We start from the raw sequence: 20264 nt of genomic DNA on the forward strand, positions 1-20264 counted from the left end.
GATGTGGTAACATGTCCCAAACATGTCATGCTATTATATTTAATGGATGTACGTGTAATACTCACCCGCTGATATACCAATATAATTTATATTTTAATATTTTAATACACTATGAGGTTTTGCGCTGTTTTCTCTTTTTGTTTTTTTTGCACTAATATCATTATCCAAGTCTACCATAAAGAGAAGACTTCACAAGAGCAAATACAGAGGGTTCACCACAAGGTGCAAACCATTCATAAGCCTCAAGAATAGAAAGGCCAGATTAGACTTTGCCAAACAATATCTAAAAAAGCCAGTCCAGTTCTGGAACAGCATTCTTTGGACAGATGAAACTAAGATCAACCTGTACCAGAATGATGGGACCATCAACCTGGGAAGAAAAAAGTATGGAGAAGGCTTGGAATGGCTCATGATCCGTAGCATACCACATCATCTGTACAACACGGTGGAGGCAGTGTGATGGCATGGGCATGCATGGCTTACAATGGCACTGGGTCACTAGTGTTTATTGATGATGTGACAGAAGACAGAAGCAGCCGGATGAATTCTGAAGTGTATAGGGATACATTGTCTGCTCAGATTCAGCCAAATTCAGTGAAGTTGATTGGACGGCGCTTCACTTTACAGATGGACAATGACACAAAACATACTGTGAAAGCAACCCAGGACTTTTTTAAGGCAAAGAAATTGAATATTCTGCAATGGCCGAGTCAATCACCTGATTTCAACCCGATCGAGCATGCATTTCACTTGCTGAAGACAAAACTTAAGGCAGAAAGACCCACAAACAACAACAACTGAAGACAGCTGCAGTAAAGGCCTGACAAAGCATCACAAAGGAGGAAACCCAGCGTTTGGTGATGTCCACCCGTTCCAGACTTCAAGCAGTCATTGCCTGCAAAGGATTCTCGACAAAGTATTAAAAATGAACATTTTATTTATGATTGTGTTAATTTGTCCAATTACATTTGAGCCCCTGAAAAAAGGGGACTGTGTAGTGCACCGACACACTTTATTCGAGCAAATACCCAGTATGTACCTGACAGATACCTGGAATGCGCCGCTCCTCACCTCTGACAAGCCCCGTTGCGTTTGCCTTCCCAGCCTGGGTTCAGGCGTTAGGATTTAATAGGCTTCAATGCTTCACGTGTCTACCAGATGGCATAAATTCATGAATTGTAATGCAGTATATATATATACTGTGCAGTATTGCAGCCAGCGGGAATAAAATGCTTCAATCCCTGCCTGGAAAATAACGCAATGCACTCGGGCAGAAAACAGTCACAAACCTCAATACACCCGAATTCGTGGGACTAGCCGAGCTCGAATAAAGTGTGTCGCCAGTGTATGAAAATGGTTGCAATTCCTGAACGTTTCATACGATATTTTTGTTCAACCCCTTGAATTAAAGCTGAAAGTCTGCACTTGTATTGCATCTCAGTTGTTTCATTTCAAATCCATTGTGGTGGCGTACAGAGCCAAAATTATGAATATTGTGTCAGTGTCCAATTATTTCTGGACCTAACTGTAATTATGCCATAATACATACATGTAACAAAACAAAAAATATAACAACAAAAAAGAGGTAATCAGTCTGGATCACGCGGATCTGTCTGCCCCGGTTTTTATCAGTTTCTTTGTAAAATAGGTTAGTTTTTTTTTTTGTACATCTAAATAGTGTATGGTTTTCAAATTGTGTTCTAAAGAACATGTTATGGTTGGATGTGCAGAGTTGACCCATTCCATCATCTTCTCCAATTTGGGGTTGCTACCTAACCAAAGGAATAAGATGTCGTTGATGTGGCACTCCCAATGGAGAATGTGGGTATTGAATCTGTCATTTTTCAAAAATAACTCAATTTAACGGAGTGCGGTAATGTTACATACGCCTATAACATATATTGTCTGTAGCTGTCCATCCAATGTCTTTACATATAAGGCATAACCCTGTTCACTTAATGTAACCATGTATTGTTATTATAACTCTGTGCCCAGGACAGACTTGTAAACGAGAGGAAACTCTCAATGTATTACTTCCTGGTAACAGATTTGATAAATAATGACATAAATAAATACCACTGATTAGATTGTATCTATGTAGATTGTAGCTATGTGGGACAGAGATTCTCCTCATACTATGTTTCCAATGATGTGTGTACCACTTATAATGTATATTATATTTAGTACAGTGCTGTGCAGAACATTAGTTTATTATGAGAATAAATCATAAGAATTATTGTAATGGTGGCTGTAAGAGATATGTGCAGAGGTATGCAATAGAGACCGTTTTTAAGGTGAAATTAAAATAGTTGCCTAATTTAGCCATTTTCTGGATAACTTTATCCTCTAGGATTTTATATTCTGTCATCGCCATAAATGGTTCTAGTTGGTCTTTAATGTTATTAACCTCCCCATCTATCTTATCTAAAATATGTTTGACAAGTAGCTGCATTAACCCTACAGAGCATGTGTCTAATAAAAAGTTCCACTCAATCATAAAGCTTTCATTATCCATGTCTATAGTGGGTGCATTGTAGAGGCATAGAATGCCCTAATGCGAATTGGAGAAGAGGTGACAGATTGACCCATTTATCCAGAAGGGAGACCTTCTGGATTTAAACTCTCAAAACCTTGTCACCTAGTGGTCTAAATATAGATTTCGATCTGACCTCCTTTTGATAGAATAAAGTATCTACCCCCCCCCCCCACCCCCTCAACGTCTCATACATTAATCAATCATGAATTAATTGTTTTCCATTTGTAATTTTGTATTTGGGAAAGGTAAGAGATGCCACGTCTATATGCTTGATGCATTACCACTGAATCCCAGGGATGGTTCCCTAGTGTCATATATCATATAAGTAGTATGTGTGCAATTTTATATACACTGGCGACACACTTTATTCGAGCTCAGCTAGTCCCACGAATTCGGGTATACCCGGGTGTATTGAGGTTTGTGACTGTTTTCTGCCCGAGTGCATTGGGTTATTTTCCAGGCAGGGATTGAAGCATTTTATTCCCGCTGGCTGCAATACTGCACAGTATATATATATACTGCATTACAATTCATGAATTTATGCCATCTGGTAGACACGTGAAGCATTGAAGCCTATTAAATCCTAATCATTATCATTTAACAGATCAGCCGCCCGTCAGCCAGGCATGAACCCAGGCTGGGAAGGCAAATGCAACGGGGCTTGTCAGAGGTGAGGAGCGGCGCATTCCAGGTATCTGCCAGGTACATACGGGGTATTTGCTCGAATAAAGTGTGTCGGTGCAGTAGTTAATCAGCGTTTTTATTTAATCAATTTGCAATTAGTATATATCATCCTCCAGGGTATATATATCAAAGTAGGTAGTAACTCCCCCTCACCACTGATGAAGTGACCAAATCGAGTCACGAAACGCGTCTGGAGAGGGAGGAGTTAGAACTGACACGTCCGTCAGGAGCAGAGAGACCAGGAGAGACACCGTAGTGTGACGTCACTGAGCTGCGCACGAGTTGACGGCAGTCGCTCAGAGGGGAGAGCAGAGCACAGTGTGTAGTGCTGGCCACCACAAGCAAAGTAAGAGACAGCAAACTGCAAATAGAAGAGGTTGGCCTCGTAGAGTAACTGCGTAGGGTCAGACGCCACTTTAGGGTTTGCTGCGAGTAAGAGACCTTAGGATAGGTGAACACATGAATAGTACAGTAACAAATAAGAAGTACACTTACTTAGGGGTTGGGGAATGAGAAGTTAGATGTAGCATTTCTCTTCAGCAATCAGGTAATCATCCAGGTGATATAAGGTAACCATACCAGCAAACGAAGATTAACAGCTTAACTCAATGAAGACAAAGGATATATGGGTGGACAGCAGTTTATAAACCTTTTGTCCCTCTATACTTAACCTTAAGTACCTGTGATTGGTTTCCCCTTATCTCCAGCCAATCTTGGATGGTTGAACACATTTTGGGACAGGCCCCCCTGCTAGCTGGCACATGCGCAGTAGAACTCTGGGGTCTCATTTCTGTAACCCCCCATAGGCAAATGGAATGCTAGCCAGTTAACCCATCTGGACCTCTAGCAAGATAACCTTTGTTGAAAGGTGATAACTGGGACACTTGGAGACTGCTCTGGTTTGAGCCTCCTCCGCCCTTAAATCATCAGGGAGGGTGACAAGACCCTTTGAACAACACTTAAATCCTAGACATTAGGGCGCCTCTTGGGCCATCTGCTATCCTAGTGGACAAAGGAATTTCTTCTGAGTCTTTGTCCATACCTTGGAACACAGTATTAAACATAAAACATAAACGTATTAAAATATCCGGTTCTATTGGGTCTAGCAGAACCAAACTTCCCAGTTCTCATGGCCGGAACTGGGACACCATCTGATCCAAAAAGCGACTTGCTATGACCTATGGAGCCAGAGTTACACAAATGCACATTAAATCATTTTTCATTTTAATACAAAAATCACTGCTAAAAAAAGAAATCTCAGCTTTTCACTAAATCCCCATTGAAAACAACGTGCTTCTCCGCCATAGACTTTCAATGGTAAATTGCCGCCATTGAGGTCTATGGGAAAAGTCCCGAACCTTCAAGGGGGTCCACACTCCGTCGGGTTGGTCCTGGAGGGTCAAGGATGGTTCTGCAGTGATGCCGGAGCAGTGCCTGCAGACACCCCAAACCTTGATCCGCTGGGCCCTCCGAAACCGGAGATATGGAGTACCAAAATACAGCATTTCACACTTAGTAATTTTTCTGAGCCGTTTCTGCCGCAGCCGGCAAAGCCTATGGCGCGACCCGTTCTTCTTGGTTCGACCCTTATCGGGGGTCCAGGATATGGGGACCCGGTTGTGGTCGAGTGGGGGGACGCCTAGTGACTAAGGGCAAAAATAATTTTATTCCTATGGGCCCTAGAACTGTTTATTCCCACGCCACTTGACGTTGACCGTGACTTGTAAGTGATCAAAGCTCTCCTATTGAAAATGTATCCGCTTTGCGGTTTGCGTTCTGGACGGCAGCCAACTTGTTCTTCGAAAGTTACTTCGAGGAACCTCCATTGAAGTCGATGGGCCCCTTGACTTTCAATGGGAAACCGCCGCTCTCCCTCTCGGACGCCACCTGCTGGTCTTTACAGGAAACAGGACCAAAACAGCAAGATTCTCCATTAGCATGCATGGAGCCCTAATGGCGGCCAATGGGGACCTGTAAAATGGTGCCTGAAAAGGCGGGAAAACTTCACAAAGAGCTATAATCATTAAAGAACTATTAACCCTTGTGCTCCCGGATGGATTCTAGTGTGTGTGTGTGATGCAGACACTGAGTAAACCAGACATTACAATGGAACAGGGGAACAGGGAAATACACAATGTACATATCATTACAGGGGTTAAATCACTGTTCTGGGTCTTAGCCCAGTTAACCCTTTGACTCCCGGGTGAGGTCAGGGGATGGCCAAATGGGGTGTAACCCCTTTAATCCCGGGCCACCCCCTTTCTCCCTCTACAACCATGTCTAAGTGGTAATGCTGTGAACAGATAGAAACTTGGATGAATGACAGACAACACGTGATATCTGAAAGAGAAGAGGTTTAAAGCACAGATTGTCTCAAAGGAACAACGACACAGAATATTTGTAAGTTCAATACTTTAATTCTGTTGTGGAGTCATTCATTGGTTCTTGTAGCTGTGCAATGGTCTTTCCCCTTTTTGTCTATTATATACTAGGAGGAATCTAGAACCAACAGCCAGAAATTGCATCATCATCTCTCCATCAGCTGGAACATTATAAAGAACTTTCCTCATCCACATGGACTAATCATTGGACAGGGGTATTGTTGTTGCCTGGAGCGCCGGGTCACTGCATTTTGTGAAATTAAAATAAGGCTTTATTGCACCTGTTCCTTTAAACACTGCAAAAACCAAACATCACAGAAAACCTACTCCACTTTGGAGAAATCTCTACACATTTTAACTCCAGCCCTATCTAACAGGGTGGGTTGCTAAGCTGCTTACCACCCCACACATATACTGTATATATATATACACACTCAACAGAGCAAAAAGAAAATCTCTTATCTGTATCTGGGGTTTCTGTAGAGGAAGACCTCTCTGTTCTCCTGGGTCAGCACCCTTGTGTGCTATGACACTCTCTGTGTTCAGGTATAGAGGGACTTGTCCCCATTTCTTGCGAATGCAATCAAACCCCTCTTTTCCTTGGTTAGCTCCCTTGTGAGCTAAGGAATCTCCTTCCTGTTTCTCAGAAAAGGCTTTTTCTAACAGTTTTAATCGGCCAGGTAGAGTTTGGTTGACTGCTGGTGTGCAACTAACCAGCACACTGCTGGATTAGAGGCACGTTTTCTCCAACAGTGATAAGTCCCTGTTACTGTGACATTAACATTTTTGTTGAACATGTTGAGAGTTTCAGAGATAGGGGCCTCTTCTTGTAGCTCCAAAGTTGTCATTGATAAAGCGCGCGTTTTGCATGTTCAGAAATAACTGTATGAAATGTGAGAAAACAATCTATTCTCTTGTAGCCCGGGTAAGAAATGGGGGCTATATATCTTTCTCCTACTGGTGTAAGTCCTGTAAAGGGCAGGCCGCCAGTAGTTATCATGGGTTTCCCCAGCTTCAAGCCCTGCTGTAATTGGTGGAGTTAGGCACCTGACTCTGTGTGCTGGCCAGAGACACAGTGGAGGTGCCGGCTGACATCATGAGGGGCAGGGCAGTCTCTATTTAGTGGACTGTTCCTGTAAATGAGAGTTAGTTCTGTTCTGTCCTGGGAGCAGAGAGAGTTGGAGAGAAGTTACTGAGTGCTGAAGCAGAGCCTGAGCTGGAGCATGCCAGTGAGAGGAGAGGAGAGACTCAGCCACCTTGAGTAGAGCTGATAGCACCATAGTGCAGTGGACCAATGCCCCTCACCCTGCATAGGGTGAGGGGAGAGTTAGCCTCACCCTGAGGGCCTATACCTAGGGGGGGAAGGAGTGGAGTATTGGAGCTCCAGACAGCCCATCCTGAGGGTGTACTTCTAGAGGGAAGTAGAAGGATGAAAAGCCTGTACCCTGCTGCTGTTGCTGTGTGCTGTATCACTGCGGTTGCTGCTTTTATACAAAGACTGTGTGAGATTGGAATCTCTCTTCCCTGAGTGGGAATTCTCTGTAAGGGTTCCGCCCCATATCCCTGGGGCTTATAGAGATGGAGGCGCTGCACCATTGCTAAGAAGATGGAGGCATATACCCCAGAAGCCTGTCCCTGTTATGCCCAATACCAACGCGGGAGACTCAGGCCCTCCTGTTCCTCACAGGTATACACCACCAACATATACGTAACCAGCCCTCACTACACCCTAGAGGTCCGGTCTGCGACCGGGGGGGGGGGGGGGGAGGAACATGGGTTACATTTGGAGACATGCTGCTGAGATCCAGAACAGGACAGGCTTTCAGCAAGGCAGAGTGGGAAGAGTGAAGTGCACCTTCCGTGCAAGTACTGGAGAGAGTAGGGCATGTAATACCAGGGGTAGTCAGGGGAGCGTTGATTCCCGCACAGTACGCCCTGGGTGCCCTAAGAGGGTGATGTAAGATGGGTGTGAGGCTATAGCTGTCCTAGTCCCTTGAGGCAGATAGTGTGAGGCAACTGGGGGGGTTAGCCTGTTAACTTGTCCAGGGACCATGGCCCAGGGCCCGCACTTTGAATTTCCAAAAGCAGGAGACCCCCGTACCTTAGGGAGATGCCCGGTACACTAGCCAGCACCCACATAAAACACACCACAGAGTACTTGTAGGAACCGAAGGCGAGTGCGGTGCACAGAGAAAGAGTTCTGCCTAGCCTGGGGTATGCCATACATCATATCAGTGTGTAAAAGCATGCAGAGAATATCAGAGAGCGTTCAGTGAGCAGTGTAAGGGCAGTCAGTGTCTAGGAACGAGCTATGCACTACTGAGAATAGTGCAATTATACATTTGGAGGGCTCATCAAAGATGGCGGCCGTCCCTACATGTGCTCCGCGGAGCATGAAAGAGTTAAAAATGGCGACCGCAGCGCCATCCATGGCCCAGCAGTTAGCAGCCGAACTAAAATGGCGACTCCCGCCAATCCTGGATCGCGCACGTGAAGCATGCAAAGAGACTGTCAGAGAAATGTGGAGGGAGATGTGCAGGGGTTTGGCGCCAAAACCAGATCCCCTGCAAAAGGAGCGGAGCGGCGCGAAAGCCGAAAACCCACCCAACTGTGCTGTGACTGGCCAACAGACAAGGCCACGTCACACTGAGAGAAGGAGTGCCCCTCCTCTTGTTTCTACCAGAGGGAGGGGGCACAAGGAGAGCCAATCAGGAGCGTCCTCCCCAGCGAAGTGAAGGACTGGAAGTGAGAGCGAGGAACTTCACTTCCATCTGGCATTCGAAGAGCAAGGAGCTGAAACACTGAACTGTTCCACCCCTGAACTAACTATGTCAGAACTGAGCACGACGGTCTTCCAACTCCCAGTAGGCTTCCTGGTGGTGGAGATCGATGGCCGAAAGTATCTCCGGTGCCTGTGCATCCACTGCAGGACACCTGGACCGGCCGCAAGCACCAAAGCACGATGCCCTCAATGTGGCACATACCACCTGTGGCCTAACGAACCATGGCCCATGCTAAAGACCCCTCGGGGTGTCTCTCCGGGAACCCTAACGGAGGTAGTGGAAACAACAGACGAGGCTGCCCTAGTTATTGCACCCCTGCTGAGGTGGGAACCAAGGCCCAGCCAACAACCGAGCCGAGAGAAACTTCGGCGGAGAAGAGCACGACCGCAGTGGAAGTACCGGAGCGGGCCCGTTTCGTACCACTACCCACTGGCGGGGCCGCAAAAGACCCAGGTGACTCCCTAGCGGAGGATCCGACCAAGTCGTCTTCGGAGGAAGAAGATGGCGTCTCATCGGTGGCGATGCGCCTACCGGCGAACCACCCCAGCTGTAAGAAAGATGGCGGTCCACTTACCTGAGAGAGGGAGCAGACGAGTCCGGACACCCACCGATGGTGAGCACTGGTGCGGCCTGGGGCCCGTAGAAGTCCCACGGCCGTGGTGACTCCCAGTGCGGCGGAGACGGGATCCGAGATGGCTCCGGAGGAACCAGATGTCATCAGCCGGCAGCGGAGCGGTAAGGAGACTCCACCACCACCTTACTCCCACCAGGCAAAGAAGGATCCTGCAGAGGGCGAGAAAGAGAGGCTTGCAGCCTACTTACCCGTCCGCAGACCGGATGATCCACCACCGCCCCTTCCGGTCTTCGACGCACTTCCGGTGCGTGACCACGGAGCGGATGGAGATTCCGTGGGCGGCAACGATGACGACACTTCCGGTTCCGGCTGGCATGGAGGGCCGGCGGCCATCTTTGCGGCCCGAGGAGCCGCTATGGCGGCTGCACTTGCCAACCTTGACCGCCACGGCGTTCACAGAGGAGCACGAAGCACGCCGGAGAGGGCAAGCAAGAAAGTGCCCAGTGGTCGCGGCATTACCCGCTTGCTGGACATTGATACGGACAGTGCTGTTGCTCCAGCCCCAACCCCTAGCGCCATTGCCCCGGCCACTGCCCCTGCCCCGTCACGAGTCATGACACCGGGACCTAGCGGGGATAAGTTAAGTAAGAACCCCAAGTACTCCAAGGATTTGAGGGACTGGGAACGGAGTGACGAGGGATCTGATGGGGAAGTACCATATGATAATGTGATACGTGTGCGTAATCCAATGTCATTTTCTCCTGTGTTTAGAGGGAGGGCCCGAGGGTCCTACCCTACTGTGGAGGCAGGGGCTGTAAGCAAAGTGGTCCACAAAATGAACCAAACCATCTACATTAACGCAAAAGGTAGACGCAGTTGCTTGCACACTACTGAGCCGGTCACGTCCAGTGTATCATCCCAAGCTGAGTCAGAGACAGGTACTTCTAGTGCAGTGTCCGAGTACGAGCACCGTGACTAGTGGTGGGCACCCCTGTTCACTGGGTACCACAAAGGTATGGACCGTACCAGGTTATTGTTAAAAAGGTGCAACATAGTAGACCATTGGTGGGTGTATGTGCCTATACTCCCCAGGACGTGGCGGATGAGCTAGAGCACAGATTTCAAGAGATAGAACAAAAGATCATCCTACCTAAGGGGCCTAGCATTTTGTATGATGACATTGCTCCAGTAGAACCAGAGTTTTGGGTACTGCCAAGCAGGGCGGGCCACAGGAAGCTCCCCAAGTTGAGCCGAGCAGACAGGGCCATAATGGCCAGATATAGACAGTCACACGGGTACGAGTTCCCTTACATGCCTGAACCTATCATGAGTGAGGTAGAAGAGCACAGAGATAGCTGACTCAGAGAGGCAGTGCAAGAATACTTACGTACCAAGTTCGGTAAAGCCGGGTACCAGAACGAGGATAAAATCAGTGAGGTAGCCCGAGCCTGGAGTGTTGGGACATGTATTTACAAAAACTGTGTGACGTATCGGCCAGAGTCTGGGTCGGTACAGCCATACTCTGTCTCTGTAACTGACCACAATGGGCGGGAGGTAAGAAAGCCTGACCCAAGACATTATTACTAGTTGGTTCTCCAGGTTGGGAGGTATCATTATCATTATTACACCATCTGTGTGTATGGTCTGAGTTATGCACACTAACCAAATGAATTGTGTTTTGTTTCCCAGATGTTCATCTGCAGGATGGTGCTGCTAAAGTTAGGTCCAAGTGGGGACCATTGCATTCCACCTGAGGGAGAGTGTAGCCCCGGTAAGAAATGGGGGCTATATATCTTTCTCCTACTGGTGTAAGTCCTGTTAAGGGCAGGCCGCCAGTAGTTATCATGGGTTTCCTCAGCTTCAAGCCCTGCCGTGGTTGGTGGAGGTAGGCACCTGACTCTGAGTGCTGGCCAGAGACACAGGGGAGGGGCCGGCTGACATCATGAGGGGAAGGGCTGTCTCTATTTAGTGGGCTGTTCCTGTAAGTGAGAGTTAGTTCTGGTCTGTCCTGGGAGCAGAGAGAGTGGGAGAGAAGTTACTGAGTGCTGAAGCAGAGCCTGAGCTGGAGCATGCCAGTGAGAGGAGAGGAGAGATTCAGCCACCTGAGTAGAGCTGATAGCACCATAGTGCAGTGGACCAATGCCCCTCACCCTGCAGAGGGTGAGGGGAGAGTTAGCCTCACCCTGAGGGCATATACCTTGGTGTGGAAGGAGAGGAGTATTGGATCTCCAGACAGCCCATCCTGAGGGTGTACTTCTGGAGGGAAGGAGAAGGAGGAAAAGTCTGTACCCTGCTGCTGTTGCTGTGTGCTGTATCTCTGCGATGTGATAATAAAGACATTGCTGCTTTTATACAAAGACTGTGTGAGATTGGAATCTCTCTTCCCTGAGTGGGAATTCTCTGTAAGGGTTCCACCCCATATCCCTGGGGCTTATAGAGATGGAGGCGCTGCACCATTGCTAAGAAGATGGAGGCATATACCCCAGAAACCTGTCCCTTCTATCCCCAATACTATTGTGGGAGACTCAGGCCCTCCTGCTGCTCACAGGTATGCACCACCAACATACACGTAACCAGCCATCACTACACCCTAGAGGTCCGGTCTGCGACAGGGGATGGGAGACATGGGTTACACTCTATTCAGTAGGACCAAACAATGAGGAGACATGGAACAAAAACAAACCGATTATTTCCTCACAGGACAAATCTAGTGTGATAGAAGGTAACATGAATAAACTCTATTAAACTATTGAAAATTTTAATATTGATTAGGAGGTGTGGCTTATTGCATGCCTAATACAGTGCATAGCACTTAGTAGTTAATAGTGTCTAGGTTTATTGGGTTCATACATTTCTTTGTGAGGGTTTTCACCCTGCGGTTTTCCTGGTCTTTTTGTGCAGTAATAACGTTCTAAATTGAGGACAGTGCCACACTTCCATCTGATTGTACTCACCCTTCTTCTGTTGGGATTTCCCATTTTTATTACTACAGCCATTTATACAAATGGTTCAAATTTAATTGTCGCAGCAAAAAGCTCAAATGGTGTTCTCTCTATTGAGATTTATTTTAATAGATGAACTTCTCCTTATATAGAGGCATTTTCTCAGAGCCAACTTGATGTCCTGATTTCTCAGACTATATATAATTGGGTTGAAAAGTGGAGTCCCCACTGTGTACAGAAGGGATAGGACCTTATTTACATTAAATGACTGTCCTCGGGATGGTGTCATGTAAATAGCTATGAGAGTCCCATAAAATGTGCCCACGACTGCCAGGTGAGAGCTGCAGGTGGAGAAGGCTTTCTGTTTCCCAGTGGTGGACGGGATCCTGAGGATGGTGAGGGAGATGGAGACATATGTGGAAGTGATGAAGACAAATGGGAAGAGTATTGTAGGGATGGCTAAGACAAAATCTTCTAGTTTCACAATGGAGGTGTCTGAACATGACAGCTCCAGAAGAGGATCCAAATCACAGAAGTAATGGTCAATGATATGGGGACCACAGAACTGTAACTGGCACATAGGAATAACGATGGATATCATTAACAGAAATGCAATCAGCCAAGTCCAGGTAATGAGGTGGAGACTAAGTCTGATGTCCATGATGGAGGTGTACCGCAGTGGGTTGCAGATGGCCAGATATCGGTCAAGGGACATCACTGTGAGAAGAAGAGTCTCTACAGCTGTTGAAATGCCAAATAAGTAAAATTGTGTGATGCAGCCAGTAACATGTATGGTGCCCCCTCCGTTCAACACAACATGTAGCATGTTAGGGGCTATGTTTGTGGTGAGCAACATGTCAGACAAGGACAGGTGACAGAGGAAGAAGTACATAGGAGATTTAAGGCTTTGGCTGTTTGACACCAGTATGATGATCAGCAGGTTTCCAGCTAAGGTCATGATGTAGATCATGAGGAACAGAATGAAGAGGGCGACATTGAAGGTTTTGAGACATGGAAATCCCAGGAGCAGAAATTCAGTGACTGTTGTCTGGTTCTCCTGAAACATATCCTGGAGAGAAGAGAAGGGGCAGGACAAGAAGAGAAGATTTAGTGGTTCTTTGCATCACATAATGTCTGTTTCAGAAGGTTATAGTTTCACATAATACTAACTAAGCATCAGAAGAAGAAGATAGAAGATCCAGAAACTCCTCTCATGTTGGTTCATTAAAATAATATTAATACATTTACTTATGTTTTATATTATAAAAACTGAATGATCTCCTAGCGTAGAACGGCATTAACCTTACAAGATAGATACTTAAAAAAAAATAAAGATTTGAAGTTAAGTACTGGTGAATAACTGGCCTCAATGGTACCAAGCGGTTTCTAAAATCAGGGACAGAAGGATGGGAAGGATGGAAGGAAGGAAAATGCAAACCCTAACGGTTGTCTCGTTCTCCTCAAACATATCCTGGACAGAAGAGAAGTGAAGGGATGATTTAGTACTGTAGCTTTTCACATCCAGTTACATCTGTTTCCAAAGGTGATAGTTTGACATAATACTAACTAAACATCTGGAGAAAGTGGATTTGAGATCCAGAAAGTTACACCCGGGAAGACCTCTCATGCTGGTCCATTGAAACAATAATATCAATCAAAACATTTACTTGTATGTTATAATATGTTATCACAGCTGAAGGATCTCCTTTTTCCCCCCTATTTTTTAAATGAAATACTTAGATATAAAAGATGAGAGGTTACTTACTGGGGGATAACTTGCCTCCGTGGTGCAGAGGGATTATTATAGAATTATGTTAATACCGGGAAGGAAGGAAGATCATAAAGGAAAGAATAAAATCAGGGAAAACTTCTCTAGTTGCTTCATTCCTCCTCAGAAAATCAATGCTTCTAATACTAGAGCAAACACAAAAATCTATTAAAAAGAGCAAATATGGTCACATAATAGAATTTGGATATAACTCTCCCATCATTTAATGCAACTCACTATAAAATTGCATCCGCATTGTCCAGATCACAATAGACAATAGAGGTGAAAAAAGAGATCCTTACAAAGAATAGAAATGTTTGTGTTGAGCCGTGTACGGCAATAAGAACATCTCATCCTTGTATCTCGGGGGGGAACCTATTTATCAAAACATTCATTCTGCAGAACTGGGGTCCAAAGATGGCAAAAGAGAATTGAACCCGCTCTACCTACTAGAACAGACAGGTGCAAAGAGAGCAAATGACTAAACAATGGAAGAAAAAACACCAGATGTAGCAAAGACACAGCCGTCTGGATAAGTCCCTAAAAATGCCCTCTATGTCTGGGAGGGGAGTAGTACCTGAATCAGCCGTGGATGTGCAGTAAGAAGCAAAGTACTGGTCCGATGTGTATTGCAATATGGTTGTCTTAAAATCCTTTAATAATAATATTTAATAAAATAAATTAGAACCAGACATAGTGACAGTGGAAATAGATGAAGTAATTATAGTGCATCATGTGTATGTCCACTTGGTGGCTCGGGTATACGGCGTGGTAAGCACCACAGCCCAAATCTAAGAGTATACCCCTGTCCTGGTGTGGACCAGTCAAACAGTTACCTGTAAGTAACTAATAATACAGCACGACGGACTAGGAAATAAGAACCAGAATCACGAGTAAAACATACCAAATAGATCATTGGCTGACAAGTGATTCTGCTATGGTCACAACGTCAATGCATATAGAACCCACCAGCATAATATCTGGCACCAACATATGGATATAGTAGCCAGAGCAGCCAAATGCCCTGTTACAAAGGAGATAACATGGACAGTGTGGGATAAATGAAATAACGCAACATGTCCCACTGTGTTTGACTGGTCCACATCAGGATAGGGGTATACTCTTAGATTTGGGCTGTGGTGCTTACCAAATTAAGCCAGGATCTGGTGTTAGAAGGGTGAGAATGGTAGAAAGAAAGCGGGGCATGTAGATCAAGAGAGGAGGATAGGGCAGACTTGTAGTTCCTGACCAGGTTGACAGGTTCTGGGGCAGAGCTGAGAGAGGAGAGGGAGGAGCTTAAATTGGAATCAAAAGCTGGTAGGTTAATAGAGTGCAGGTCTCTGCAGAAACGTGGAGTAGGGAAGGGGAGAAGCGAGAGAGAGAGAAAATGAGATGATATGCTGGTCAGAGAGAGGAAAAGGGGAAATGGAGAAATCAGAGAGAGAAAAGTTTAGTGTAAACCAAGACAATGGCCATCCTTGTGGGTGCTGGCTGCAGTCCATCGGTGAAGGCCAAATGAAGAGGTTAGAAAGGGAATGCGGGAAGCCCAAGGGAGAGAGTGGTCATCAATATGGCAGTTGAAGTCCCCAAGGAGAAGTTGAGGGGAGTCAGAGGAGAGAAAGAAAGAGAGCCAGTATTCAAAGAGAGAGAGAACGGCAGAAGGGGGGTGAGTAGGGGTAGGTGTTTGATTGATGACTGCCAAGTGGACAGGGAAAGGAGAGAAAAGTGTGGGAAAAGCAAGAGAGGGAGGAAGAGGAAGGGTTTGGTAGCGGCAGATAAAGATGAGGAGGAGCCCCACACCCCTGCCATCAGGGTGTGGGGTGTGGGAGAAAGAAAGGCCACCATAAGTGAGAGCAAATTCCAGAGCAGAGTCGGACTGAGAGAGGCTAGTCTCAGTTATAGCAAAGATGAGCAGAGAGTGAGATAAAAAGAAGTCATGCACAGCGGGCAACTTGTTAGAAAGGGAATTCCAAAGGGCACAGAAGAAAGGGAGAGAGGAGGGAGGGTGGCAGGGGATGGGTATGACGTTAGAGGGGATGACACCAGAAGGAGTAGAGGTTGCATGTGGGAGGTGAAGACGAGCGCATGTAGGAATAAGGCAGGGACCAGGATTGGGAGAGATATCTCCAGAAGCAACGAGGAGAAGCATGGATAGAAAGAGAATGTGTGGTGAGGATTTGTAGGGGTGTGTTTTAGTGCAGGGGGTATAGCTGTGTAGTGACAGAGGACGCAGGTAAGAAAGGAGTTCATGTGAACTGAGAAGGGGTGAAGGAAGAGGAGATGGAGATATAGGAATAGAGTTAGAGACATAATGAGGCTGGTAGAAAGAAACGTGTAATTTGAAAAGTAACGAGGTCAGAGAAAATATAAATAGTAGCGCCGTTGGCATGGCAGCAATAGTAACGTGTTGAGATGTGCGGTCTGGGGTAGATAATGTTCTCCTTTCCAGCGCAGTTTGAATTCAGGACTCAGGGCCAGTAGGTGTTGTGTTGTCCACTTGTTCCACTCCTGTTGAACTCCCTCTTAAACTCCCCACTGCTTGCCACATAAAAAGGGGCCACTTTAGAGATGGGCTTCTTTACATGTAGGCTTCTCCCCTCCCCTGCTCACTCCTCTGTGTTAAACTCATTGGATCTCTGTAAATAAGTGTCGCTCGTCCTGAGGAAGAGAGAGAACTCAGAAAGCTTGTCCTATAATGTCAATTGTTCGTCCAAATAAAAAAGGTAACACCTAATACTGACACACTCCTAGAAAATACATTATAGGGCAACTCCTTCTATTTTATAACCCCGGTGCAGTTTGTTGTGCTGGTTTTACTCTATGTGTGCGAGTTGGGAGACTTTGATAAATGGATATAACGAACCCTTTAATAATACCTATACTAGGACATACCTCCTACTACATGGTGTAATCTATTTGTATTGTAAGGAGAACATGTCTTCAAGAGGTGTTAGACAGGAATTATTTTATTAACTTAATCAGCCTGAGATTATCAGACTGTAAGACTCAGATAAATGGATGCAGTGGCCCCCTTTCTAATACCTACCCTAGGACAGGTCTCCTATACCATGAATTATACTTAAAGTGTCATTTTCTCCTTCTGACCTTTCACACAGGAGAGGGGCAGTACTGGATTTGGTCATATCAAACAATGTAGAAGTAATAACAAATATTCAAGTCCTGGAACATTTGTGTAACAGTGATCATAACATGGTCTCATTTGAAATAAATGATCAAAAAACAGATTACTTGGGTTCAACAAAGACCTTAAACTTTAGAAAGACAGTTTTTAATAAACTGAGGTCTAATCTACAAGGAATACACTGGGATGATATTTTAGCAGGGAATATGTAGAAGATAATGGGCAGTCTTTAAAACATTGTTAGAAAAGCACACTTATCAGATGGGTAATAAGTATAAAAGAAATAAGTTAAAACCAATGTGGTTAAATAAACAGGTTAGGGAGAAAAACAATGTAACAAAAAAATGCAAAAATTAGCAGAAATGGATAATGAATAAATGATTGCAAAAGAAAGTAAGATCAACCATAAAAAGTTCTTTAAGTACCACAATAACAAAAAAAAGAAAAGAACATTTAGGACCCTTTCAGTGTGAGATGGGTAGGAAGATTATTGGAGATAAGGAAAATGCAGAGGTATTAAAAAATGATTTGCCTCTGTGTTTACCAGGGAAGAATCAATTTCAATTCTAATGCCACCAGAGGAAGCCACAACCTCCATATTAATGAACAATTGGTTAACTGAGGAATAAGTTCATAAGCGGGTTGAAAAAATGAAAGTAAATAAGGCACCTGGCCCCGATGGCATACATCCAAGAGTTCTCAAGAACTTAAGCTCAGTAATAGCCAAATCATTACATTTAATATTCAATGACTCAATTTCCACAGGCTCAGTACCACAAGATTGGCGTAAAGCAGATGTGGTGCCTATATTTTAAAGGGGAGCTAGATCACAACCGGGGATTTACAGACCTGTAAGCCTGACTTCAATAGTGGGGAAGCTACTTGAAAGTTTAATACGGGATAATATTCAGGAATACATAATGGAAAACAAAATTATTAGTTATTGTCAGTATGGATTTATGAAGGATAGATCCTGACAAACTAACTTTATTTGTTTCTTTGAGGAGGCAAGTAGGAATTTAGACCAGGGTAATGCAGTTGATGTGGTCAACTTAGATTTTGTAAAGGTTTTTGATATGGATCCACACAAGAGGTTGGTGTACAAAATAAAGCAAATTGGACTCAGCAAAAATATATGCACCTGGATTGAAAACTGGTTAAAGGACAGACAGCAGAGGGTTGTCATAAATGGAACTTTTTCAGGTTGGGCTAAAGTCGGATCGGTACTGGAACCCCAGCTTTTTAACTTGTTTATTAATGACCTTGAGGTCGGCATCGAGAGCAAAGTCTCCATCTTTGCTGATGACACTAAATTGTATAAAGTAGTTTAATCAGAGCAGGATGTAATTTATCTCCAGAAGGATTTGGAGCGACTGAAAACTTGGGCAGGTAAATTGCAGATGAGTTTAAATACAGATAAATGTAAGGTTATGCATTTGGGAAGCAAGAATAAACTGGCGAATTACAAGTGAAATAGGCATATATTAGGGGAATCCTTGATAGAGAAGGATTTAGGAGTGCTTGTATACAGCAGGCTTAGCAATAGTGCCCAAAGTTAATGCAGTAGCTGCAAAGGCAAAAAAGATCTTATCTTGCATTAAACAGGGATTGGATGGAAGGGAAGTAAACATAATTATGCCCCTTTACAAAGCATTAGTAAGACCACACCTTGAGTATGGAGTACAATTTTGTGTTCCTTTCCTTAGAAAATACATTCTGGAACTAGAGAGAGTGCAGAGAAGAGCCACCAAATTAATAAAGGGGATGGACAATCTAACTTAAGAGGAGAGGCTAGCTAAATTAGATGTATTTACATTAGAAAAGAGGCGCCTAAGAGGGGATATGATAACTATATACAAATATATTCGGGGTCAGTACAAGGAGCTTTCAAAAGGACTATTTATCCCCTCAGGATTTATCCCAAGGACAAAACAAAGGACTCAGGGTCATCCCTTAAGGTTGGAGGAAAGGAGATTTCACCAGCAACAAAGGAAAGGGTTATGTACAGTCAGCACAGTTAAAATGTGGAACTCATTACCCATGGAGACTGTGATGGCAGATGATGAACAGTGATGAACAGATTTGTTCAAAAAAAGGTTGGACATATTTTTAGAAAGGAAAGGTATACAGGGATATACCAAATAAGTAAACATGAGAAGGGTGTTGATTCAGGGAGTAATCTGAATGCCAATTCTAGGAGTCAGGAAGGAATTTATTTTCCCCTTATGAGATATCATTGGATGATATAACACTGGGTTTTTTTCTTTGCCTTCCTCTGGATCAATAAGTAAGTATAGATATAGGATAAAGTATCTGTTGTTTAAATTTAGCATAGATTGAACTTGATGGACGCATGTCTTTTTTCAACCTCATCTACTATGTAGCTATGTAACTATGTAATATATGACCTAAAGCTCTGAAAGACAATAGCTGTATTTATCTTACCTCTGTTCCAAGCTGACGTATCACACCAATATGCAGGTAGATGTTATATTGTTCAACATGATCTCAAACCCATCGATGGTGCAGTAGGTCTCTGCTGGAAATGGTCAGACAGGCAGTAGTGCTGCAGGGTAGAAATTGAAGATCAGAAGATAGTTCTTGAGGATTCCCTGTGAGTTAGTAAGAGGAGACATACAGGTACAGTAGGACTTGAGCACAATGACTGAGGCTGTAACTGCTTCAGAGATCTTTATACCTTTTGTGAGCAGGTTTTGCACATGAGACCTTGTGAGTATAACTGGATGATGAGAACACATGGGACTGGTATTGTATAGAGAATTCCATGACGTCCCCATGTGGGCAATAAGGAACAGTTTGCTGACAAACAAGGCAAAGTTCCATGAACACATTAACCAATGGGAAAACTTTGCAGAATTTAGTATGTCTGATTAACTTGTCCACTGCCTGAGAGATCAGCAAAATGCTATCAGATATATTTGTGGAGCAAGAAGGCCATTATACACCCGGAGTGGTGCTGCATTGTATATTTATTTTTATATACTGGATCTAACCATTGCTCAGATCCACGAAATGGTGCTGGAGCTAATCTTTAGCTTTCAGCTGTTTATCAAGTGGCGCCAAACCATAAACAGACAACAATTAGAAATGTATACTTATTGTCCCGCAGCGAGAGTCCAATGGACTCCCAAAATAGACAGTAGAGAAAATATATGTTGTGTCCCCCCCATGATTTCTTCTCCTCTGTGGATATTTATACTGTATAGCAATCTTAGAAGAAAGCATGAGCGAGGCGCATGCGCGACGGGATCGGAGATGGCGGCTTGAACGGAGCGCTCCGTTACCCACCGGCAGTAAATAAATAAAAAATAATAACAAAACTCAACAAAATCCCAATTAAGTGGCGGCATTCGCAAGAACTAAGTCCACAGCACCACAACAAATGGCGGCTACCCGGAAAAAATCAAAACAGAAGGTGGATGTCCGCACCTAC

General features: G+C 44.7%; 1 protein-coding gene across 1 annotated transcript; it reads right to left on the reverse strand.

Annotated features, from left to right (window-relative positions):
- Window positions 1–11994: 11994 nt before the first annotated feature.
- On the reverse strand, window positions 11995–12966 carry LOC142471143 (olfactory receptor 11A1-like). Its single transcript, XM_075577932.1, has one exon. The coding sequence runs from the start codon at window positions 12964–12966 to the stop codon at window positions 11995–11997; it is 972 nt and encodes a 323-aa protein (XP_075434047.1).
- Window positions 12967–20264: the final 7298 nt, after the last annotated feature.

The sequence above is a fragment of the Ascaphus truei genome, chromosome 20 (genome assembly GCF_040206685.1).
Source record: "Ascaphus truei isolate aAscTru1 chromosome 20, aAscTru1.hap1, whole genome shotgun sequence".
NCBI lineage: Eukaryota > Metazoa > Chordata > Amphibia > Anura > Ascaphidae > Ascaphus > Ascaphus truei.